At 43.8% G+C, this 22,244-nt stretch overlaps 2 protein-coding genes and 1 long non-coding RNA gene across 4 annotated transcripts; 2 read left to right on the plus strand and 1 right to left on the minus strand.

Moving 5' to 3' along the window:
- Positions 1–2,822: 2,822 nt before the first annotated feature.
- Positions 2,823–4,303, minus strand: LOC122489314. Its single transcript, XR_006298891.1, has 2 exons — positions 3,823–4,303; positions 2,823–3,131 (listed from the first exon to the last, which is right to left on the minus strand). It is a non-coding gene; the product is annotated as an uncharacterized LOC122489314 (long non-coding RNA).
- Positions 4,304–4,727: 424 nt separating this feature from the next.
- Positions 4,728–18,042, plus strand: LOC122489312 (E3 ubiquitin-protein ligase TRIM39). Of its 2 annotated transcripts, XM_043590976.1 has the most exons (8): positions 4,728–4,819; positions 6,812–7,271; positions 8,446–8,541; positions 13,166–13,396; positions 14,582–14,604; positions 15,187–15,302; positions 16,019–16,203; positions 16,502–18,042. In XM_043590976.1, exons 2-8 carry the CDS (start codon positions 6,819–6,821, stop codon positions 16,571–16,573), a joined length of 1,176 nt encoding a protein of 391 aa, XP_043446911.1. In that variant the 5' UTR covers positions 4,728–4,819; positions 6,812–6,818; the 3' UTR covers positions 16,574–18,042. The 2 variants fall into 2 exon arrangements, with proteins under 2 accessions (XP_043446911.1, XP_043446910.1); XM_043590975.1 differs by having other exon boundaries at positions 4,730–4,819; positions 16,019–18,042.
- Positions 18,043–18,154: 112 nt separating this feature from the next.
- Positions 18,155–20,836, plus strand: RPP21 (ribonuclease P/MRP subunit p21). Its single transcript, XM_043590977.1, has 5 exons — positions 18,155–19,255; positions 19,328–19,428; positions 19,524–19,606; positions 20,421–20,546; positions 20,693–20,836. Exons 1-5 carry the CDS (start codon positions 19,013–19,015, stop codon positions 20,788–20,790), a joined length of 651 nt encoding a protein of 216 aa, XP_043446912.1. The 5' UTR covers positions 18,155–19,012; the 3' UTR covers positions 20,791–20,836.
- The last annotated feature ends 1,408 nt before the right edge of the window (positions 20,837–22,244 follow it).

Genomic DNA, 22,244 nt, shown 5'->3' on the forward strand with positions numbered 1-22,244 from the left:
GGGGGAGGGGCAGAAAGAGAGGGAGACACAGAATCGGAAACAGGCTCCAGGCTCCGAGCCATTAGCCCAGAGCCCGACGCGGGGCTCGAACTCACGGACCGCGAGATCATGACCTGGCTGAAGTCGGACGCTTAACCGACTACGCCACCCAGGCGCCACTAAAAAAATTTTTTTTAATTAAAACAACCCCAGAAACTTTTCTCAGTAATAAATCTATTAGCACATATAAATCTATAAGGACATATCTTCAGAGAATATTTACCATAACACTGTTAGTGTAACAGAAAAAAAAAAAAAAAAGGAAACTAAGGCAAAAAAAGGAAACTAAATAAATTCCCATCTGCCAATAAAAAGTTGAAAAATGTATGGCACCTGCAGAATAAAATCTGTTACACAATCATTCAAATCTTAAATGAAAAACATTAGCAAAAACTTTTAAATATGAAACTTTCAGCACTGGCTCCATTGTAGAGAAACAGACTATTTCATAATATGCTGGTGTGGGTATACACAGGTGCAACTTTATGGGAAGGAAACTAGAGGACTCTATTAAAATTTTATATTCCCATGCATTTGGACCTAGCAGCCCAACTTCCAGAAATGTGTCCTACTAAAACATGGCATGATGTATGTGCAAATATATCAAATCATTATACATTGTACACCTTAAACTAATACAATGTTATATGTCTATTTATACATCTAAATAAAACAGAGGAAAACAAGATAAGATTTTCACTACAGCCTTTATTTAATAAGACTTGGAAAGAAAGTAAATGTCTACTCTTTTTTTGTTTGTTTTTAATATGAAATTTATTGTCAAATTGGTTTCCATACAACACCCAGTGCTCATCCCAAAAGGTACCCTCCTCAATACCCATCACCCACCCTCCCCTACCCTCCCACCCCCCCATCAACCCTCAGTTTGTTCTCAGTTTTTAAGAGTCTCTTATGCTTTGGCTCTCTCCCTCTGTAACCTCTTTTTTTTTCTTCCCCTCCTCCATGGACTTCTGTTAAGTTTCTCAGGATCCACATAAGAGTGAAAACATATGGTATCTGTCTTTCTCTGTATGACTTATTTCACTTAGCATAACACTCTCCAGTTCCATCCACGTTGCTACAAAAGGCCATATTTCATTCTTTCTTTTTTTAAAAAAAATTTTTAATGTTTATTTTTGAGAGAGAGACAGAGTGCAAGCAGGAGAGGAGCAGAGAGAGAGGGAGACACAGAATCCAAAGTAGGCTCCAGGCTCTGACCTGTCAGCACAGAGCCCGACACAGGGCTCAAACCCACAAAACTGTGACATCATGGCCTGAGCTGAAGTCAGACACAACTGACTGAGCCACTCAGGAACCCCCTAAATCTTTACTCTTAATAAAATGGTTGAATAAATGATACATATGATACATATACACAATGATACATATACACAATTAAGTAACAACACAAACTTGAAAAAAAAATGAGATAGCTCTCTGTATCACTGAACTGGAAAGAAAAAACAGCCACTATGAAGTATAAAATGTAAACAAAACACTCTCTATTTGTTTGTGATTTTTCCATAATTTGAGAAATTGAAAAAAAAAGTGGTCGGGGAAAATTAGATGCTTTGCCTTTTCTTTTTTTTTTTAATTTTTTTTTTCAACGTTTATTTATTTTGTGGACAGAGAGAGACAGAGCATGAACGGGGGAGGGGCAGAGAGAGAGGGAGACACAGAATCGGAAGCAGGCTCCAGGCTCTGAGCCATCAGCCCAGAGCCTGACCCGGGGCTCGAACTCACGGACCGTGACCTGGCTGAAGTCGGACGCTTAACCGACTGCGCCACCCAGGCGCCCTTGCCTTTTCTAAGAATCTCAAATGTCTGAACAGGTGAACCCTCTCCCTCCCCAACCTACCATATCTGACCTCAACCAGTTTTCTACATGCGCCACTACTATACTCATTTCCTCTATAAAACTCAGTGGCTTCAAGATATCTTTTCTCCTTTCCAGATATAAAAACAGTATTAAAATGTATGTATTTTTAATTTTAATTACCCTTTATCTCATTACTATAATTAATTTTTTCATACTCCTGTGGTAGAAATCCCTTGGTATAAATCAACATTACAAATCAGTGTTATTCCACATCTCCTGAACTACAATCCCTTTCAATTCTGAACAAGGAATAGACACTTCTTTGACTAAAGAATGTGTTTGCATCCTACTACATTCATAAATCTCAGCCCCAAGTTTCACAACTCATAATAACAAATGTGGAGGAAGATTGAGGCTTCCTTCATTATTATTTTGTGGATTATTACATAGACCGATGGAAATAAAATCATAGCATTGTGTTCACCCTCTTTCCCAAATCCCCCTTGAAAAATACTGGGTACACTTCATTATTGTTCTATGTCAGGGGTCAATAAACTATGGTCTGCTACCTGTCTATATGGCCTGAAAGCTAAGAATGGTTTTCACATTTTTAAATGACTGCGGGTAAAATCAAAAGAAAAGTAGGGGCACCTGGGTGGATCAGTCAGTTAAGAGTCTGATTCTTGATTTTAGCTCAGGTCATGACCTCCCAGTCATGATATCGAGCCCCATGTCAGGCTGCACGATGGGCATGGAGCCTGCTTAAGATTCTCTCTCTCTCTCTCTCTCTCTCTCTCTCTCTCTCTCTCTCTCTCCCTCTCTCTCTTCCTCTCTCTCTCCCTCCCTCTCTCTCCCTCTTCCCTTTCCTCACATGTGCTCCCATCAAAAAATACATATATTTTATGACATATGAAATTAAATTCTCAGTGTCCATACAAAAAGTTTTACTGGAACACAGCAATGGTCATTTGTTTGGTATTGTTTAATGCTGTTTTCACACTACAAAGACAGAGGAAAGTATGAGCCTCAAGGCCAAAAGTACAGCTTATCTGGTTCTTTACAGGAAAGATTTGCCAACCCCTATGTTCTGTGTCACATTACATGCCCTACATAATTTTATACTTTTACCTAAACATTCTCCAGCCTTTCCTTCCATATTCAGCATAAAGTCTTGTTAATTATCTATTACTCTCCAGGCAAACACATTCTTCATAGACCTTTGAAATGCACTTCCTCCTGGGAATGTCCTTAGTCTAACCACATCCCTGATCACCTACAAACAGAAAACCAGAATGGAGTGCTAGCAACACCTTAAAAGTTACAAATGAACAAATCAAAACCAAAACCAAACTTCACCACCACCAGCCACCCTCCAAGGTGAAGCTAAAGAGGCTAACTCCCCAGTTAGTGGGTTTCAAACTACCCTATCTTAGAATTGAGGCGTTGTGTAAACTAAATTTTACCGCCACTAAAATTCCTAATGGTCAAACAGCAAGGAGAAAAAAAAGCAAATGTTAATTTCCCAAGTTTAATCCTCTTCAAATCATTGGCTACCAGAAAAAAAAAGGGGGGGTGGGGGAAGTAGACCAATTATATGTAGTATGCATGACCCTAAATCCCTACATTTGATATTTTCTGCAAGTAAATCGTCTCTGGCCCCCTGGAGTAAAAGGTTAAATCTTGCACTGTGTTTGTAGACAATATCACAACTTACATAGGAACAAGATAGGCCGTTGGGCCATTTCCTCCTATAGGGTACACCAAAATTTGCCCATCTCTTTCAGTCAGCATTCTGCATACCAAGTGTTGGGGGAGAAGAGGCGGGACAAGCTGCCTTTTCTATGAACAATGTCAGACACTCCTAGCACTAACTCCTCCCCAGCCTCATCACACCTCTACCCTGCACTAGGTCCTCCCCAGCTCCATCACCTCTATTCAGGACCTCCTCCCCAGTCTCATCATACCTCTATCAGCAGAGTCTTCCTCCAAAGTCACAGGCGTGCAAAGCTTCCAGTAACAGAAGAGGAAAGCAGGAAGGCTATAATGCAAAAGTCTGGAGTTCCCACACAAGCATCATCTGCTCTTTGGGAAGATCTCAAGTCATAGCCCGAAAAGTGAAATTGGCTCGCACCCACTTAACAGGTGTTTACCGCACGCTTGCTAGAGGCCGGGCAACGAGCGAAGAGCTTAGGATAGAAAGGTGAGCAGCAGAATGGCAGCTCTCCCGGGGCTCCCACTCCACTGGGGGAGGTAAACAATGTCTTTAAAGCCCGCCTAGGAATGCGAGGAGCATTTGAAGCCCACGGCAGGGACAATTTACCTAATCCTGTAATGTTAAAAGGCTAAAACTCAACCAGTCGGAAGTGACGTGACAGCTGAAACTTGCAGGTCCGCCACGTAACTGGCCGCCGCCTCAGCTAGCCACCTTCTCCCTGGACTGGCCTGAAGAGAGGATAAGTGTAGCTCAAAGTCCGCAACCTCCCTTGCCCTGCCCCCAGCGGCTCCCAGTCCCACCCGGGACCAGCAAGCGTGGCCAGAGCCGGGGCCCGCAGCCCGAGTGGGACTGCAGCGGTCTCTGGCACCCATCGGCGCCCTGCGGGCAATGGGGCTTCAGCGCTCAACCAGGCGCATGCGCGGCCCTCTTTCTCCTGAGGATTCCTCGGGTCACCTGAACGACCGCATTTCGGCCACCTGCCCCTCCGGGTCCCTTCTCGCTCTTGATTCCTCCAGCTGTTTCTCACCTCTGACCCCCTCCTTCTCCTTCTCCGCAGGCACTGCTAGGCCTTGCGGCGGCCGCCAGCCGACACCAAGGCTTCCACTGACACGAGCCTCTCGGCGCGGCTTCCGCTTCCGGCGAGTATTGTGTGTCGCGCTGCGGGGCGGGGGCGGGGGGAGGAGGAAGGAGGGAGGCAGCGCTCCGGCGGCTCCGCGCCCCGCACTCCCGGACCTGAAGCCGGGAAGGTAGGTGCTGTCCCGCTGCCGCGCCCGGGCCCTGGGGCCTGCCCCCGCCGGCCGGCTCGGCACGCCGCGTCCCAGCGCCCCGCGACTGCGTCACCGGCCCCCCGCACGTAACCACAGCTGCCTCCGCCCGCCTCGGGCCCGGGCGGACGTTTTGCCGCCCCGGCGACGTCAGCGCGTCCGGCGTTGCTTGGCTACCCCGCCGTTCCCCCGTCCCGCTGCCGCTCGCCTCCCCGGGTGAAACTCTGACGCCGTCACCGCGGGCCTCGGCTGCGTCATAGCGGCGGGCATCCCACCTTCACGTCACACCTTCTCCTCACCTGGACACGCATTCCTCCCTCCCTGTCAACCACGACGTTTCCTCTCCCCTTCTCCAATCCCCCTACGCCAGATCTGGCGAGAGAAGATGGAGACGAGGGTGGGCATGAGTTGTGGACGACGCTCAGGAGAGGGTCGCAAGGTGGGACCCCGGACAGTGGTAGAAACAAAATGAGGACGTCCCTCAAGTTTGCCCTTCTACTGAGACACAAGGAATGGAGGGAAAGAAATTACCAACCTGGAGGCACCCGAGGCCTCACTATGGCTGTAACTCCAAGTCCTCTCTATACATCCCTAACCTTTTCCCCATTTCTCTTTCACACCACTTCTTTGCCAGTCTAGATCCATCCTGGTCCCTAACTCTGCATACAGTTCAACTTACCCCAGGTGAGGAGACCACCTAATTTCTAGAAAAAAGGGACAGGTTCACTAGTTGGATTCTCTTCGAAGAAAAATCATCTAACTCAACTTCTCTCCTAGTTGAGGAAAGAATTCAGGTCCAAATAAGGTATCAGCTCCAACTCCAAATTAAACACTTTTCATGTGTGCCAACAACAATATATACAGTAATCATTGTTAACCCTATTCACCACATGGCCACTTCTTTCTTAGCACTTAGACCTACTAAATTTCCTTTCTTCTGTTGGAAGGGAGGGTGGATAGAGAAATCCATGGTTTCATCGATAAAAGTGGTGATTTTCAAGGAAGGAGTGGGGGGCCAGCTTTATAAATCTCTTTGATGCATTTCCAACATTTTGAGCCTTAACTTGAGGGAGACTTTAATTGCCTCTTTATCTAACTCCCAGCCACTCCAGAACCTACTAGTTGGAGGCACAGTACATCCAAGGTATTAGTTATCAGTAGCTATTTCAAAACTCCAGTCACTGCTGAATATTTAGGATAGACTTGTCAGCCTTCTTTTCAAGAAGTATATACTCTTTAGTGTAGTTGCCACGTATTAATCACTTTTCAGCAGTCCTAAATGTCTAAGTGCACTCAAATAAATGAGATGTTGGGTGAATAATGTCATTCCAAGAAGAAGACACACTTCCCCTAGACTACTCTAATAAAGGGAAGAATAATTTCAAGTTTTCCTGAAAAGAAGAGGTTGTTACCCTTGCCTAATATTCCTTTTATTACCTTTGAAACAGAGGACAATGGCAGAGAAGCCTATGCTCCAGGGGGCTATTGTAATAAAACTCTTCTGTAACATTAAACTTTAAAATATACTTAAGAAATCTTAATACTTGGACTTTTATGGCATGTTTCACTTTCCCAAGATCCTTTCTCACTATTAGAAAACTATATCTAGTAGGGATACAATGGTCTGCTTTTAAGATACATGTGTACTGAGCCTGGATCAGAAGAAGTGTGCTGGGCTAGAGTTGAAAGAAGCCTCTAATAAGAGAAAGCAGAGGTAAAAGACAAAAGAGATTGGTGGTTGGGTGTCAGTTTGCTGAACAGGAAAAATAATTAGATTGATGGTTGGGAGTCACAAGGTTTGGAAATAGAGAAACAAAAGAGAGGTTGTATCTAGTGGAAGAGAAAATGTAAAATACCAAGATGGGGCTAACTGCAGTTAGGATTTATCATGGGAGTAAATGCCAGTCCAGGGACACAAAAAAATTAAACCTCCAACTAATATTTTTCTTTCTCTGCCCCCTTTTCATCCCTAAGTTAAATAATGGCAGAAACAAGTCTGTTAGAGGCTGGAGCCTCTGCAGCCTCCACAGCTGCAGCTCTGGAGAACTTACAGGTGGAGGCGAGTTGCTCTGTCTGCCTGGAGTATCTGAAGGAGCCTGTCATCATTGAGTGTGGGCACAACTTCTGCAAAGCTTGCATCACCCGCTGGTGGGAGGACCTAGAGAGGGACTTCCCTTGTCCTGTCTGTCGAAAAACATCTCGCTACCGCAGTCTCCGGCCTAATCGACAGCTAGGCAGCATGGTGGAAATTGCCAAGCAGCTCCAGGCTGTCAAGCGGAAGATCCGAGATGAGAGCCTCTGCCCCCAGCACCATGAGGCCCTCAGCCTTTTCTGCTATGAGGACCAGGAGGCTGTATGCTTGATATGTGCAATTTCCCACACCCACCGGGCCCACACCGTCGTGCCACTGGATGATGCCACACAGGAGTACAAGGTGGGGAACCACACACATGATGCCAACATGGGGCATGAGGGAGGAGCACAGACGATGGGAGACTCCCTAGGTAAAGGATCCTAAGCTCCTAACAGCAAGACCATAGCTGGTCTTTACTCTCTAGTCCCCTCAGAGCTACGAACACAGAGGGCACAGAGTACATCTAATCAGTTATCCCCAAGCATGGGGATATGTGTGGTGTTGTAATGTATTATATAAATGAATGAAACCACTTGGAGATTATCAAACTTAGGAAAAACTGAAAAGTAGTCTGGTTTCATTTTTTTTTTTTACATTTATTTATTTTCGAGAGACAGAGTGAGACAAAGTGAGAGTTGGGGAGAGGCAGAGAGAGAGGGAGACACAGGATCGGAAGCAGGCTCCAGGCTCTGAGCTGTCAGCACAGAGCCTGATGCGGGGCTCAAACCCACAGACCATGAGAGCATGACCTGAGCCGAAGTTGGACACTCAACCAACTGAGCCACCCAGGTGCCCCTAGTCTGGTTTCATTCTATCCCCCTGCTCAAAATGTTCTTTATTTTCCCATTGGTATTGGGAATAGATAACATCAGTTTACACTGATCCCCACCAGACTAAGATGTTTGCATCTTCCCAGATAATGGATAATGTGGCATCTGATTTAAGTACTGCTGGGACACAGGGTAAATGTTCAAGTAGTAGGAACTAAAGATTTTAATATGTTAGCACTGTATCAAGTATTTTGCTTAATTATGTTAATAAAATCTTGGAAGCAAGATTTAAAGTAGTCTACAGTGTAAGTAATACGGATTTATTTGCAGGTGGTTAGAGTTGGATGAGAGGACAAGTTTAAAGAAGACTATCAGAATACAGAAAGTCACTTTGACCATAATAGGCAGTCACTTGAGTAACAAAATGACAGGATTGGGGAAGGACACGGAGTTGGTGACAGCTGGACAACTGTGAGATTCAGTGAGAGGAAAGTTCTTGGTGAGCAAGGAACATGATGGGGACAGACTGGTTGCAGGAGGAGGAACCAAAAGTTGACACCCCAAATGACAGAGAAAGAAGTGGGATCAAGAGATGGTGAGATAGACAGGAAGCAAACAAATGGTTTCAAACTAATGGGTTAAGCTCTGAATGTAGGATATGCCAGCCACCCCAAAATCCCACCTCTCCCACTTCCCACCCTCAGGAAAAACTGCAGAAGTGCCTGGAGCCCCTGGAGCAGAAATTGCAGGAGATCACCCGCTGCAAGTCCTCTGAGGAGAAGAAGCCTGGAGAGCTCAAGGTAAAGGCAGGTGATTCCATTTGGGCTGCTTTGCAGGCAATTAACCATACATTATTTAATCCACCAGTTCTGATTCATTGGAAAACTGCTTTTCTCTTAAAAACAATGGTATTTTGTTAGGCTTCTTTGTCATTAAACATTGCATTAAAGTATTTGTCATGAATTAAGTATTGTAGAGAAGGATGTAAGAGGTGAAGGAAGGATGGACAGAATATTTTACATCTGACAAGTTGAGGGAGTTCATGCGCATTGGTCTTTTTTCTTGTAAAACGGGAAGAGAGGCAGGGAGAGAGCAGGGATAGGAGTTTCTTAGAGGGATTGAGGAGAGGAGAATTTGGAAGGCTCACTGGGGTGGAAGAAAGAAGCAACTGACCAAGAGCTCACAAAAATGCCCAGTGACTTTTAGGACTACCTTCTCTTAAGGAAGCTCAGGTATGCTAGATGATGTTGGTTCATTCCTAGACTGTTCCCCTGTCTACCCTACATCTGTAGGATCCTATCTGTCCTTCAGGCAGGATAAAAGCCACTTCCTATGTAGCCTTTCTTGACCCTTCAGAAATTGATTTTCTTAATTTTCATATAATTTTACTTCTCTTTCATGTATTACCATAGTTGTAGCATGATATTTTGGTAACTGTCTTATTTTATTGGACAGTGAACAATTCCTAATAGTGGCAGTAATAACTGTTTATTGAGTCCTGTGTGTTAATTCATTGGGTGTCCATGACATTGCAAATGTACAGAGTTGTGTTAAGTTTTAGTGGGACCTAGATGAGCTGTCAGACAAAGGGAAGGAAGTCCTGAAGGTCATCTTTAGCAAGGGTGAACTTAGATCTCTTGTAAAGTGAGTATTATTACCCCTAGTTATCACAGGAGGAAACAACTTGGATAAGTTCTAGTCCAAGATCACATAGCCAGTATGGGACAAAATCAGGGATATTAGCTCTGCATGAATCTATAAATATGTATTAAGTTTCCAGTATAGGCCAAATTCTGTGTTTGACACTGGGGAACAATGATGAGCAAACACACAGTCCCTGTCCTGCTTAAGCTTACAGTCAAGTAGAGAAAACAGATAATGACATGGCACAAAAAGCACAGTTGCAAATTCATAAGAAGACAACATAGAAATTTGACCTCATTAAAAGCTTCCAGAAGAAATAATTCGCTTTTGGAGTTGAGATTTAGGGATCACCAGAGATTAAACACAACTTTGAAAATAGTAGGAACACTAATTTTTTAACAATGACAACATTTTGACAGAAAGCAAGTATTATTAAGTATTACTAAGTATTACCTTAGTCCTTTATATATTTGAATAAAACAAGATTTTGAACTTTTAAAATATTAATTAATTTTGATTGCAAAGGTGAACTTTAAAAAAAAGTTCTTTGTTCTTTTGGAGGGCTCCTGAGAAACTTAAAATATGTGAAAACGAAGCTTATTCCCAGTCATTAACTTTCCTGTTCCTGTTGATCACCTTCTTAAAGGTAAAGGATAAAGAGGGGAATAAAAATTTTTAAAAACCTTTTAAATGCTTGAACAGAACTGTGGTATTTTTAAAAATTCAGTGGTCTCTGAAACTACCACCAACATTCCTTTTGTAACCATTTGAATTCTCCGAAACCTCTCCCTCATCCCTATTTCCAGAATCAGACCCAATGCCCCTTTTAAAAATAAATAATTTGTAATTAACCATGCTGAAGTGGAAATTATAGATAAAATAACTTATCTGCATAATTTTAAAAAGAGATTATTATGCCCAAACACACACACACACACACACACACACAACATAGAGGAAAGTGATTTATAATAAAATCTGGTATGTAAATATTTGGGCATTACTATCCTGAAAGACACCACAATATAGTTTTATCCTTGCATCTCTCTGTGACACCATCAACAATGCAACAAATACAAATTCAGACTCAGGTAATTGCGTAGTAATGTTGACAAGCACCACAAGCAGCTTAGCTCTTAGTGACATAATTTTTCAAAATGATAAGTAACTTTTGATAAAGTTCTAAGAAAAACAAAATACAGTCTTAGTTTTATTCAGCTGTTTCTGAAAAAATCAGGTATATTAAAATTGGGTAAGAATTACTCTGTTTATGTATAAAATGGCATTTAAGTCTAGGCCTATGTTTTTGAATATCCAGCGGAACATAGAAAATGATGCAGGACTGTGCATGTTGCAGGGTCATCTCACACATTGGAGTGCTAGAAGCCCACCAGAGTACCCCCTATTATGGCAAACAAAAAGATGCCCCTTGTTTCTAAAATATCCCTAGTGGGAAGTAACACCTTCATTAAGAACCACTGCCATACAACTATAGAGTGGGAAAAAAAAAGAGAAGAATGATGGGATTATATAAGAGAGACCCCTTTGGCTTCCTATTAAATATAGTTATTAATCCTAAATTCTACCCATACATCACCTCTCAACATAGACACACATGTAGACACACACACACACACACACACACACACACAGGAAAAAAGGTTGTATTTCAAGGGTTGGTAACCTTAGAAATAAAATTCAGTTATTTTATCAGCATAATTGAGTTTATTCAGGAATAGCAGAGAACTGCAATTCAGGACAAGCAAGTTAAGGCAAAACCATAGGCAAGTCCAGAGAACAAAGGAGAGGACCACTCTTTTATATAGGAAAGGCGGGGATTGGGAAGAAAATCCTTGGAGTAAACTTGGAGTTTAGAGTATAGTGACTTTTTATTGGCTAGGTTGTGACAGTCTATCATTGGCTGGGCTTGTTGACTGCAAAAAGAAAACCTTTCTTCCTCCTGCTGGTGTAGTAAGGTAGTATGGACCTATAAGGTACATCTCTACCTGTTGGGATAACAATTGACCAGTGGTGGGGTGTGAGTGCTCCCCCTGCTGGCAACCTGACCATTTTAGCCAGGTTTCCTTTTATTAATTTTCACAGAGTAAATGTGTTAAGAATATATTTTGTTCCAGTGTGTACCTGAGAAGGCAGCAGTAGAATGGGAAGCAGCAACTCTAGAACTGGAGCTAGCCAGCCTCTGCTGAGAATTAGCTTGAAATCCAGAAACACCAGGCTTGTAAGGCTTTGCAGCCCCTCTGTATTCACCCTCAGCCGTACCTTTCAGTTTCTATCTGCATTTTACTTCCAGAGTCCCAATCTCTGCTTCTCTCTTGCTTCCCTGTTGGGTTTATTTCTCCCCATCATATGACAAGTCATATGACACTTGGAGAATACGTCTGAGCAGATCACTTGTTGCAGTGGAGGTAGAGAAGGAAGGATGTGCTTGCTAATAACCCTCAGAAAGTATTATGGCTGGTGTTTTAGTCCCATATTATCAAATTTCAGGAATGTTAAAGGTTTAAGTCTGTGTGGTAGCTGAGAGAAAAACGTCAAATTTCAATATATAATTCACTAACAAATTTCTGGAACCTATTCCTGGGATGGGAACTGTCAGTTGTCTGAAGTGACTTGAAACTATTAACATGTTATTCCCTGAAATCTATATACAGTTGACCCTTGAACAACAAAGTTAGGGGTGCCAACCCCAGTCCAGTCAAAAATCAGCATATAACTTTCAACTCCCCAAAAACTTAATTCTTAATAGCCTACTGTTGACCAGAAGCATTAGTGATGACATAAAAAGTGATTAATACCTATTTTACATGTTTGTATTGTATACTATATTCTCACAATAAAGTGAGCTAGAGAAAGGAAACTTACTGAGAAAATCGTAAGGAAAAGAAAATACCTTTATGGTACTATACCATATTGAACCAAAAAATTCTGTGTATAAGTGGACTCTCACAGTTCAAACTCATGTTGTTCAACAGTCAACTGTATATATTTGGTAACAACTCATAACTAAAATCTTACTGATTCTGATACTTTTCCAGTTGGTCTCTGGTTTTTAGTGGGTAGATGTCTAGCAATATACAAATGATGATCATCTGGTCTCCAACTTCCCAGTATTTATTATTTTCCTTTTCTTGATACATTTCATTGGCTATAACTTTAGCATTGGAACTAGCAAAAATATCTTGTATCCATAATAATAGATGTCTCTATATTATTGAGTTCTTATATCTTGCATTTTTTTCACCAAACCAGAAGTATAGCTTTTTTAGAAGTTAATTTAATAAAGAAAATTAAATATTTTTTCAAATAATTTTTTTAAAGTTTATTTTTATTTGAGAGAAAGAGAGCAAGCAGGGGAGGGACAGAGAGCAGGGGACAGAATCCCAAGCAGGCTCTGTGTTGCTGCTACAGAGCCCTATGTGGGGCTTGAACTTATGAACCATGAGATCATGACCTGAGCTGAAGTCAAGAGTTGGACGCTTAACTGAGCCACTCAGGCACCCCTAAAATTAAAATTTTTTTAAACACTGATTTTTTTTTTTAATCTCCCCAGTAGTCTTCACTCCCAAGTCACCAGTAGGGGTGATAATGGGGATGGAGCCATTACTTAGAGGAGATTTCAATGGAGAGAAACATGAGTGTCCTGTTAGAGTATTTGCAATGACACTGGAAATCTGTTAATTCATACACATGGTGGGTAGGGAAAGGCTCCCTTATGCCCCACTGGCCCTGTTAAGTATAATGCTTTCCCTATTTTCTTAGAGACTAGTGGAATGTCGCCGACAACAGATCTTAAAGGAATTTGAAGAGCTTCATAGGCGGCTGGATGAAGAACAGCAGATGTTGCTTTCACGCCTGGAGGAGGAGGAACAGGACATTCTACAGCGCCTCCGAGAAAATGCTGCTCACCTTGGAGACAGGCGCCGGGACCTGGCCCATTTGGCTGCTGAGGTGGAGGGCAAGTGCTTACAGTCGGGCTTCGAGATGCTTAAGGTTCGACCTTTGCCCCTGTATAGCCTCTCAGGTCAAGTGCAGTATAGCTTTGCACAGGCCATTCTGTCAACCTGGGATGCTCACCCTCCTGCTCTGCTTCTCTAATCCAGTTCTTTCTTCCAGACATACTCAAAGGATCTTTTTCTACAGAAAGTCTTCTTCTGATTTCTCCCATCCCCTTCTAATCATTTCTGTGTTCTTATGTCTTGTGAACAATATGTGCTTAATTTGTACCAAAGAAAAAATTCACTCCTTTGAAAGGAGGGAAATCTAGTCTGAATCAGTGAAAAAACTATACATTAAAAATTATGTGAATGCAGTTGCCATTACTTTTAGGTCCTGGAACTTGATTTACCTAGTGCTAAAAACAAACAAACAAAAAAATAGAAACCTAGTTTGAAGGACACTTGAAATTATGTATAAATAATATATTAACTTTTGCTATGTAAATAATGACTCTAAAATGTTTGAAATAATTTGTTCTTTTAAGCAGATGAATGGTGTTAGCAAGGTTGTAGGAAACATATCTCTTTTTAGAGATGAGATTACCAGCATTTGAATCAGTGGGGGCTTCATTGTACATTTATCTGCATGTTATGTATTGCTTGGTACTTATTCTTGTGTCCTTTCATGTATGTGTGTTCTGCCTTCCACATTAAACTGGGAAATCCTTGGGGGGCAAAGATTTGTCTTCTTTGTCTTCTGGACCCCAAGTATTCAAAAATCAGGATTGGCACACAATTATCAATGTTTATTAACCAGTACCAGATGGGGATAACAACAACAACAACAGGAAAGTGATTCATTCCAATGCCACCAGTCTGTACTGATCCTCAAGGAGACAGGTGTGTGGTTGGTACTTGGGGGACAGAGAATAGAGCAGACACAATCCCTGTCCCTTGCATTGAGCTCCCAGTGTCCTTGAGGAGCAAGACAAACACACAAGAAACCATTTGGAAATGATATAAATTACCAAGCTTGATGCTATCCAAAAGTTGAAAACAGAGATCAGATTGGGAAAGATGTACTCTGATCCCTCTGGAGCTCTTCCCTTTGCATTTTGACCCTCAGATTGCCCTATTCCAATTTTATAGATCTAGAATTTTGGGGAGGAGGGGGAACCTTTTGCCTTTAGGACCCTTGACTACCAGGACCAATATTGCTTTCTTTTCTCCTTCCCTCTAGGATGTCAAAAGTACCCTGGAAAAGTAAGTGATTCTTGCATCTCTTTGAGTGAGTTAGGTCTTGGCTTAGAAACCAAGGGTACAGTAAGGAGTAGGGGAGAATGATGGGAAAGTCACACAGTGTCTGGATAGGATGTGGGAGAAGGTTCATTGCGTCCATGAAGGCTGTTAGAGAGCAAATCATTGGGAGTAAGAGTACATTACCATTTCCCCATTGAGCATCAGGACTAACTTGGTAAGGAAGAAACCAAGGTAATGTAGAACCAGATGCTACCTTTGTCCATGGGTGGAAATGTGTCCAAACAAGACAGACAAAGGAAGGGGTTGGGAGAGTGGGGAGGGTGATTACCCATTTGCATGAAATATAGCAATACCCCCAGAAAGTTCTGAGACTCATTCTTAAAATAAGACTCTGTCCAGGGGACCCTATGGCTCTCCATAGATTGGCAAAAGAAAGCAGTAAGTACTTGTCTTCAGGGAGGAGGGAGAAAATGGGAGGATGAAGAATTTTAGTTTCTCCCTAAATATGACAATATCTGCATACTCACTCAGCTGGAGCTTCCCCTGACCCTGCCCTTTCTTCCCCTATCTCCCTATCCCTCCTAGATGTGAGAAGGTGAAGACCATGGAGGTGACTTCAGTGTCCATAGAGCTGGAAAAGAACTTCAGCAATTTCCCCCGACAGTACTTTGCCCTAAGGAAAATCCTTAAACAGCTAATTGGTGAGTTGTTCCCAAAAATAAACTAGCAGAGGAAATCAGCAGAGAAGAAAGTCTTTAAGTCCCACTTTATCTGGGCTTCAGTTGTACCATCTGTCATTTTGTGCCCATGGCCACACCCACCCCTTTACCTGGCTTTCAATCTCACTGTGAGTGACAGAGCTTAGGTGTCATCTACTCTTAGGCCCACACTTTTCTAAATAGGGACCCATAGAAGTTAAATAATATGCCTAAACTTGTCCCTTTTTGAGAACGAGAGGGAGTGCCATTAATATTTACTCAGAGAAAATAGTCACAAACCAGGACTGTTCCAGGAAACCAGATACATGGTCACCCTATCCCTGGACCATACTGCTGTCTTGCTGTATATCTTTCTTAACATTTTCTGTCCTTTCTGGCCCTTGGACTTTGACTTGTGCTTCATCACTCAGTGAGATGATGTCACAGGGGGATGAAAAAGGGATAAGGCAGGAGCCTAAACCATCAGCCCTTGCAGAATTGAGATTATTATCTGTTTACTTTAGGGCCAGGGTAAGAAGGGAAGCTGTTGTTCCCTCCTCTCCCTTAGGTGACAGCATGGATTGAGAAAGTTAATCAAACCATGGTGTTCTGGGGACCTTTAAGGAAACAAGTTTGTAAAGGCAGGCTGGGAGAGTGAGGCAGGGGCATTTAGCTATTCCCATCCTCATCTAGCTCCCCACTCTGGCTTCTCCCGCCAGCGGATGTGACCCTGGACCCAGAGACTGCTCACCCTAACCTAGTCCTGTCCGAAGATCGTAAGAGCGTCAAGTTTGTGGAGACAAGACTCCGGGATCTCCCTGACACACCACGGCGATTCACCTTCTATCCTTGTGTCCTGGCTACTGAGGGCTTCACCTCAGGCCGACACTACTGGGAGGTGGAGGTGGGTGATAAGACCCACTGGGCAGTGGGCGTGTGCCGGGACTCCGTAAGCCGAAAGGGCGAGCTGACTCCACTCCCTGAGACTGGCTACTGGCGGGTGCGGCTGTGGAACGGGGACAAATATGCAGCCACCACCACGCCTTTTACCCCTTTGCACATCAAGGTGAAACCCAAACGGGTAGGCATATTCCTAGACTATGAGGCCGGCACACTGTCTTTTTACAATGTCACAGACCGCTCTCATATCTACACCTTTACTGATACTTTTACTGAGAAACTTTGGCCCCTCTTCTATCCAGGCATCCGTGCTGGTCGGAAGAATGCTGCACCACTTACAATCAGGCCCCCAACAGATTGGGAGTGACAGGTAGGGATGTGGGAATAATTGGGGTGAGTCAGGGTCAAGAGCTATGGGCCTTCCTTCCTGTGACCTGCTGGAACGTCTTCGTGTCTGCCTGGTTCCAGTCCTGCACTGTTTAGGGGAAGCACCTTGGTTTCTAGAATGGTTTATATGGAGGAGTATGTAGGACTGGTCTGGGATGAGCACACAGCTGTCTCTCTCCTAACCGTCAGAGTGGGGAATTAGTTCCCAGGGGTTATCTCCCCTGAAGTCCATCAGGTTTTCTATTGCACATGGATAGGTTAGGAAGGAAGGAGAGGCTTTTCCAGAAACAAAAAGTCTGTGAGAGGGTCTGACTTGCTCAAAACCAGAAGAGGAAACAGAAACCCCTGTACGTTCTTTTAAGGGGTTCTTATTTGTTGAGAAAGATCAGAGGGGTCTGTGTACCTCTAGACTAAAATAAAGATGAATGATAGTTGCTCTTGTGGGTCTAGAAGTTAAGGAGTTTTTTTGTTTGTTTGTTTTTTGTTTTTGAGAGCAGAGATTGGGCATCAAGAAGATTAGAAAGGAAGTTGGGAAAGGGGCTAAAGGAACAGATTCCTAACAGGGTTTCTTTGGTCTTCTACTCCCAGAGTAAGTTGCCATTATGAGTAGGATTGGCCAGAGGTAGGAATGTGGGGAGGAGAGGGTGAGAAGAAATGAGAGGAGAACCCAAGTCCCTGCCTCAGCCTTCAGCAAAGCTGGCTTATTGCCTGTCTCCTTAGAGTTGGTTGTCTCCAAGAATCGGTCAGTCACCTTTCTCCTGCAGAGGTGAGGTGCCAGAGACCCCTCAAGACATGTCTACCCTTTCACTGCTTTCCCAAGGGGACCTGGAAAGGACAGTCAAGTATTAGAGGAAAGAGAAAGGTATTTCTATCCAAAGCCCTGGCCTTAAAGAATGTTACTAAGTATCTGCTCCCAAGTTGTCAGCCTTGTTACTTGGCTAAGGTGTCCAAGCCAAAAAGGGAGAAGGAAAATGGAGTCTTCCTCACCCTGAGGACAGGGTAGAAGACAGGGTATGTAGAGCAAAGTGTCACATAGGCAACCTCCTTTAGCCTATGTTCATATGGCCTGGAACTAGTGTTCACAAGAGCCAGTCTCTTGCATATTTGTTGCCATCCTTCACCTTTTGCCATTTCCCCTATCAGAGAATGTAAATCATTTTAACATTAGGCCAAAATAAACAACTTGTAGGGTACATATGTTGTCAAAAAAGGTTAAAGCGATGCATGCCAAACCAAACTAAAATGATTTGGAATATCTGCTACTTGGGTGATCAGGGATTCACAGAAGATTGGGACAAGAAACTGCAGTTTATTGAGAGTGTTTCACTTCCTCCTACCACCTCAACAGGACTTTGTCCAGACTCTCCTCTTACCTTTGTGCCTTGACTGTGGTTCTTTGTGGCAAGATGCTTTGGTTGGTAAAACATAACATGGAACAAAGGATCCACTGAAGTGATCTCTGTGTTGTGTGGTAATTTGACAATGGCCTTGTGTTACGTAAGAATCACTGATGTTAAAAGTGCATGTTCTTGGGGCTATCCTCAGTGATTGATCAAAGTCTGGGGTAGGGCTGGGCCTCTACATTTTAAACATACTCCTCATTTGAATTTAGGGAACTTTGGGAAATTAGTCCCAGAGGAAGTTTGGGCCATTTCTTCTGAGCTGAAGGGCTGGTTCCCTGCCTGGCCTGATGGGGTTTGAGAAGGGAGAGAGGCCTCATTCTCTCCTTACTTAATTCTGCCCTCTCCCTGTCTCAGGGTTCATTCATGTTATGCCCTTCCACCCCACATTCCTCTACTCTTGACTTCAGGAAATGCTGGTCATTATCTATGAGACAAAGGTAAACACAGGATGTCAAACAGAACAAACAGGAGACTGAGGTCAGAGTAAGGGATGTTAAATATATGCCTTGGGTAGGGGTCTGGGGGAGAGGAGAGTTTCAGAGACAGGAGATGCTGTCAAAATTTCTGTGCTCCAGTACCCAAGACTAGGAGTTAGCTAGGATCACCTACTATGTGTCTAGCACTGCATAACACGAAGTGTTTTTTGGGTAAGTGGAAAGGAATGGGAATAAGCTGTACTTCCCTCCCTCCACCACCCTCATGATCCTTTCCAATTTCACTCCCACCAGTACCAGTGCTTTTTTTGAATGTATAACTTCTGTTTCTTCAGTCTGTAGATCTTCAGGCATCTATCTACCTTTGGCTTGTGGAGAGTAGGGAAGAAGTTCTAGCAGGTATAAATTGCATATAACCATCTCCCCAGCCTATCTACATAAAGAGACCAGTATTCTGTCCTGAAAATATTTCCTAGTTTAAGATAATCTCCTGTTCCACTAGCCTTTCCTACCTAGTACAGTTGATCATGGGCTTGAGGAAGACTAGAAGAAAGCCAAAACTCAGAAAGGCGCCCTGGGCTTGGATTGCATGGATGAGTATGGGTTTACAAACAGCAGGGTCTGTGAGGCCACAGGGTGGCGCCAGAGTAAGGATCTCCCTGAGAGAGGCCCAGGAACTACACTTCCCAGGAGGCCTTGTGCAGGCGCCCGAGACGGAGCTATCGGAGGGGCAGGACCTGCGGACGCTCGCTTGTCAGGCGCTAGTGCAGCGTCGATGGCTGGCCCAGTAAAGGACCGAGAGGCCTTCCAGAGGCTAAACTTCCTGTACCAGGCAAGTCCGTCGGGGCGTTTGGGGAGGCGACTGGGTTTGGCCGGCCACCGAGTGACGGTTTCCCTCCCCTAGGCCGCCCACTGTGTCCTTGCGCAGGACCCCAAGAACCAGGCGCTGGCGAGGTTTTACTGCCACACGGAGAGGACCATCGCAAAGCGGCTGGTCTTGCGGCGGTGAGACGCTCCGAGAGCCTGGTGGCGGGCGGGACGTGGGAAGAATGGGGAGAATGAGCGCAGGCGCGCGGATCACCATCCCCCTCCGCCCACAGGGACCCCTCAGTGAAGAGGACCCTCTGTCGTGGCTGCTCTTCCCTTCTTATCCCTGGCCTCACCTGCACCCAGCGTCAGAGACGTGAGTGCTCCCGCTAACGTGGAGTAATTGAGGTGCAGTAGTGGGTTGGGGAGGGCATCCCCTTCCTCGCTTTAGATGGGCGTCTAGGGTGGGATTTGCAGCAGCCGACATTTTCCAGCTTTGGGTTAAATTGGTAACTCCTCTGGGACAAACTAAGATCTGGACAATAGGGAAATGATGTTGCTATAAGAGGTAACCCACCCATACATAATAATAGGTGTTATTTTGCATTGTGGGGGACAGGATTCACATCACTGTTTTCATTCATTCATTCAACAAATATTGATTTTTCTTTCTAAGGTGTATCAAGTATTGTATGAGATGCATTATTCTCATTGAAATTTTAGTCTGATAGAATAGACTAAGAAACAATTAAAATAGTGTAGAAAAATGCTTTAATTGGGGAGGTAACATTACTTATACCAGTAGTGATGAGGTTCATGATAAGCAAAAGGAGTGAAGAGATGGAAATTCTAGGCATGTGTGAGGACTCTGAGACAAGAGAGCTTGTGGTGCTGTCAAGGAGACCAGAGTTTAGGAGCCTGGAGTTTGAGGTGGGCAAGGTTAAAGCATGAGGCTGGAGAAGGAAACAGGGCAGATCTTAAAGAGACTTCTAAGGACTTTGGACTTTATCTTAAAGGATACAAAAAAATTGATGGACTCTAAGCAGGGGTAAGACATCTCAAATTTGTATTCAAAGTTGGGGAGGGTTGGAATTCGTACCAAAAAACTGGAGGCAAAATTGGATGAAGGAGAGCTTTTCTTCTCCTAAATCTGGGCACTCTTTCCCCACCCACCCCTGCTTAAACCCCAGGATGCAGGGGACAGCGCTGGACAGTACAGACCTGCCTAACATGCCAGCGCAGCCAACGTTTCCTCAATGATCCTGATCATCTGCTCTGGGGAGACCGGCCTGAGGCCCAGCTGGGGAGCCATGCAGGTGAGAGGTTTGTAGAGGAAAACTGAGGATACTCCAGGAAGATAGGAGTGATGGGGGGCATAGATCTGATGAGGTTACACAGGTGGATTCTACGTTGCTGGGAGAGGTGCCACAGTCTTATAAAACCCACATTCTCATCTACACAGATCCCAAATCTCCACAACCCCTGCCAAACACAGCCCACCCCATTCTAGCCCACCTCTGTGAGGAGAAAGTGCAGCATGAGAACTCCAGCCACCAGTGATGGATTCATCTTATCTTCGAAATAAATAAAGTATATTGGTGTCTCACTTTGTGTGATTCTGTGAGTATTTCAGCTCTTCATTCTATTTTCCTCTGTTTCAGTTTGTATTTCTCTGTCACTGGCTAACCTCTCTGTCTTTACCATGTTCATATTCCTACAATTTGGGGAGATCCTGATTTCTATAAACCACTTGCCCACTGAGCAGCTTCCATTTCCAGGATACTGACCCCAGTGCTCCTTCATCCCTGCTTCCTTAGTGCAATGCCACATTTGGAACTCAGGATCCAGGGTTGTTGGCAAGAGCTTGAGCCTTCATAGAATATTTTTTATTTAGGTAGCCCTCACTGTTGACTAAAGGGCTAAACAGACTGCTGATGCCACTGATGTCGTTTTTAGACGAGGAAAAAAAGTTTAGGGGGTCAGAATGGCTTCAGATCCTCCAGGCTCACTCCAAGCTGATCTTTCCCAATCTCTTGGTTTTCTTCTATAAAATTCTAATATGAGAAGTGGTACAAACCTGAACAAGGTCAAAGGTGATAACGAAAGGACATTGGTGGACAGTACACAACTGTGCCCCATAGATAAACCCTCAGGATTTTCTTGAGAATGAATAAACCACAAAAATTGTTTTATTTGATGTCCCTAGGGAACTTACTCAAAGACAGAATTTCAGACTGACCTCTTGCTGGGTGCCAGCTAATCAATTTCCCTCAAACATATACAAACAAAATTCACGATTCCCAGAATACAATTTTCTTTCTTCTCTTGCTCTTATAAATCCTGTGTTGTACTTATTTATTGCTGCATAAAAATCACTGCATGATGTGGCTTCAAACAATGATTTTGTGGACTATGCTTTCTGAGAGCTTAACTGGCTAGTTTCTTCTATTCCATATGGCATCAGCTGGAGTGACTCAGCTGCATTTAGCTGCTGTCTGTGGTACCTGGTCTAGAAGACCCCAGAAGATTCATATGCATGTCTGCCACCTCCTTGCTTTTCTGTGTGGCCTATTACATAGCTGGTTTTGATGTTCTCACAGCATAGGTCTCTCAAGGAGGTTGGACCTCTTACATGCCCTCTGGCTTCCACCGAAAGCAGTTAAGAGGTCAAGCTCCAAGGTGCAAGTACTTATCAAGCCTCTGTTCTCATCACACTTGCTGATTGATGTCCCCTTGACAAAGCAAGTAACCAAGCCCAGATTCAACAGGGAAGGAGCATGCATACCAGAAGGTTCATTTGTTCCCTGGGACCACCAGTGTAGCAATCTACCACATCTTTATTTTGCCTTCATCCTTGACTCAGTTTTCCCATTGACTCCGTATGTCAATAGGTTACTTGCATGAAAAATAGTAAATAGTGTGCAAGTAACTTTCTCAGTTACTTTGTAACAGTTTATTTCTGGAGATAGTGTCTACCTGGGTCAACTGTAACAACCAACATAAACATGTAGCCT

This window comes from Prionailurus bengalensis, chromosome B2 (assembly GCF_016509475.1).
Source record: "Prionailurus bengalensis isolate Pbe53 chromosome B2, Fcat_Pben_1.1_paternal_pri, whole genome shotgun sequence".
In the NCBI taxonomy this organism is placed as follows: Eukaryota; Metazoa; Chordata; class Mammalia; order Carnivora; family Felidae; genus Prionailurus; species Prionailurus bengalensis.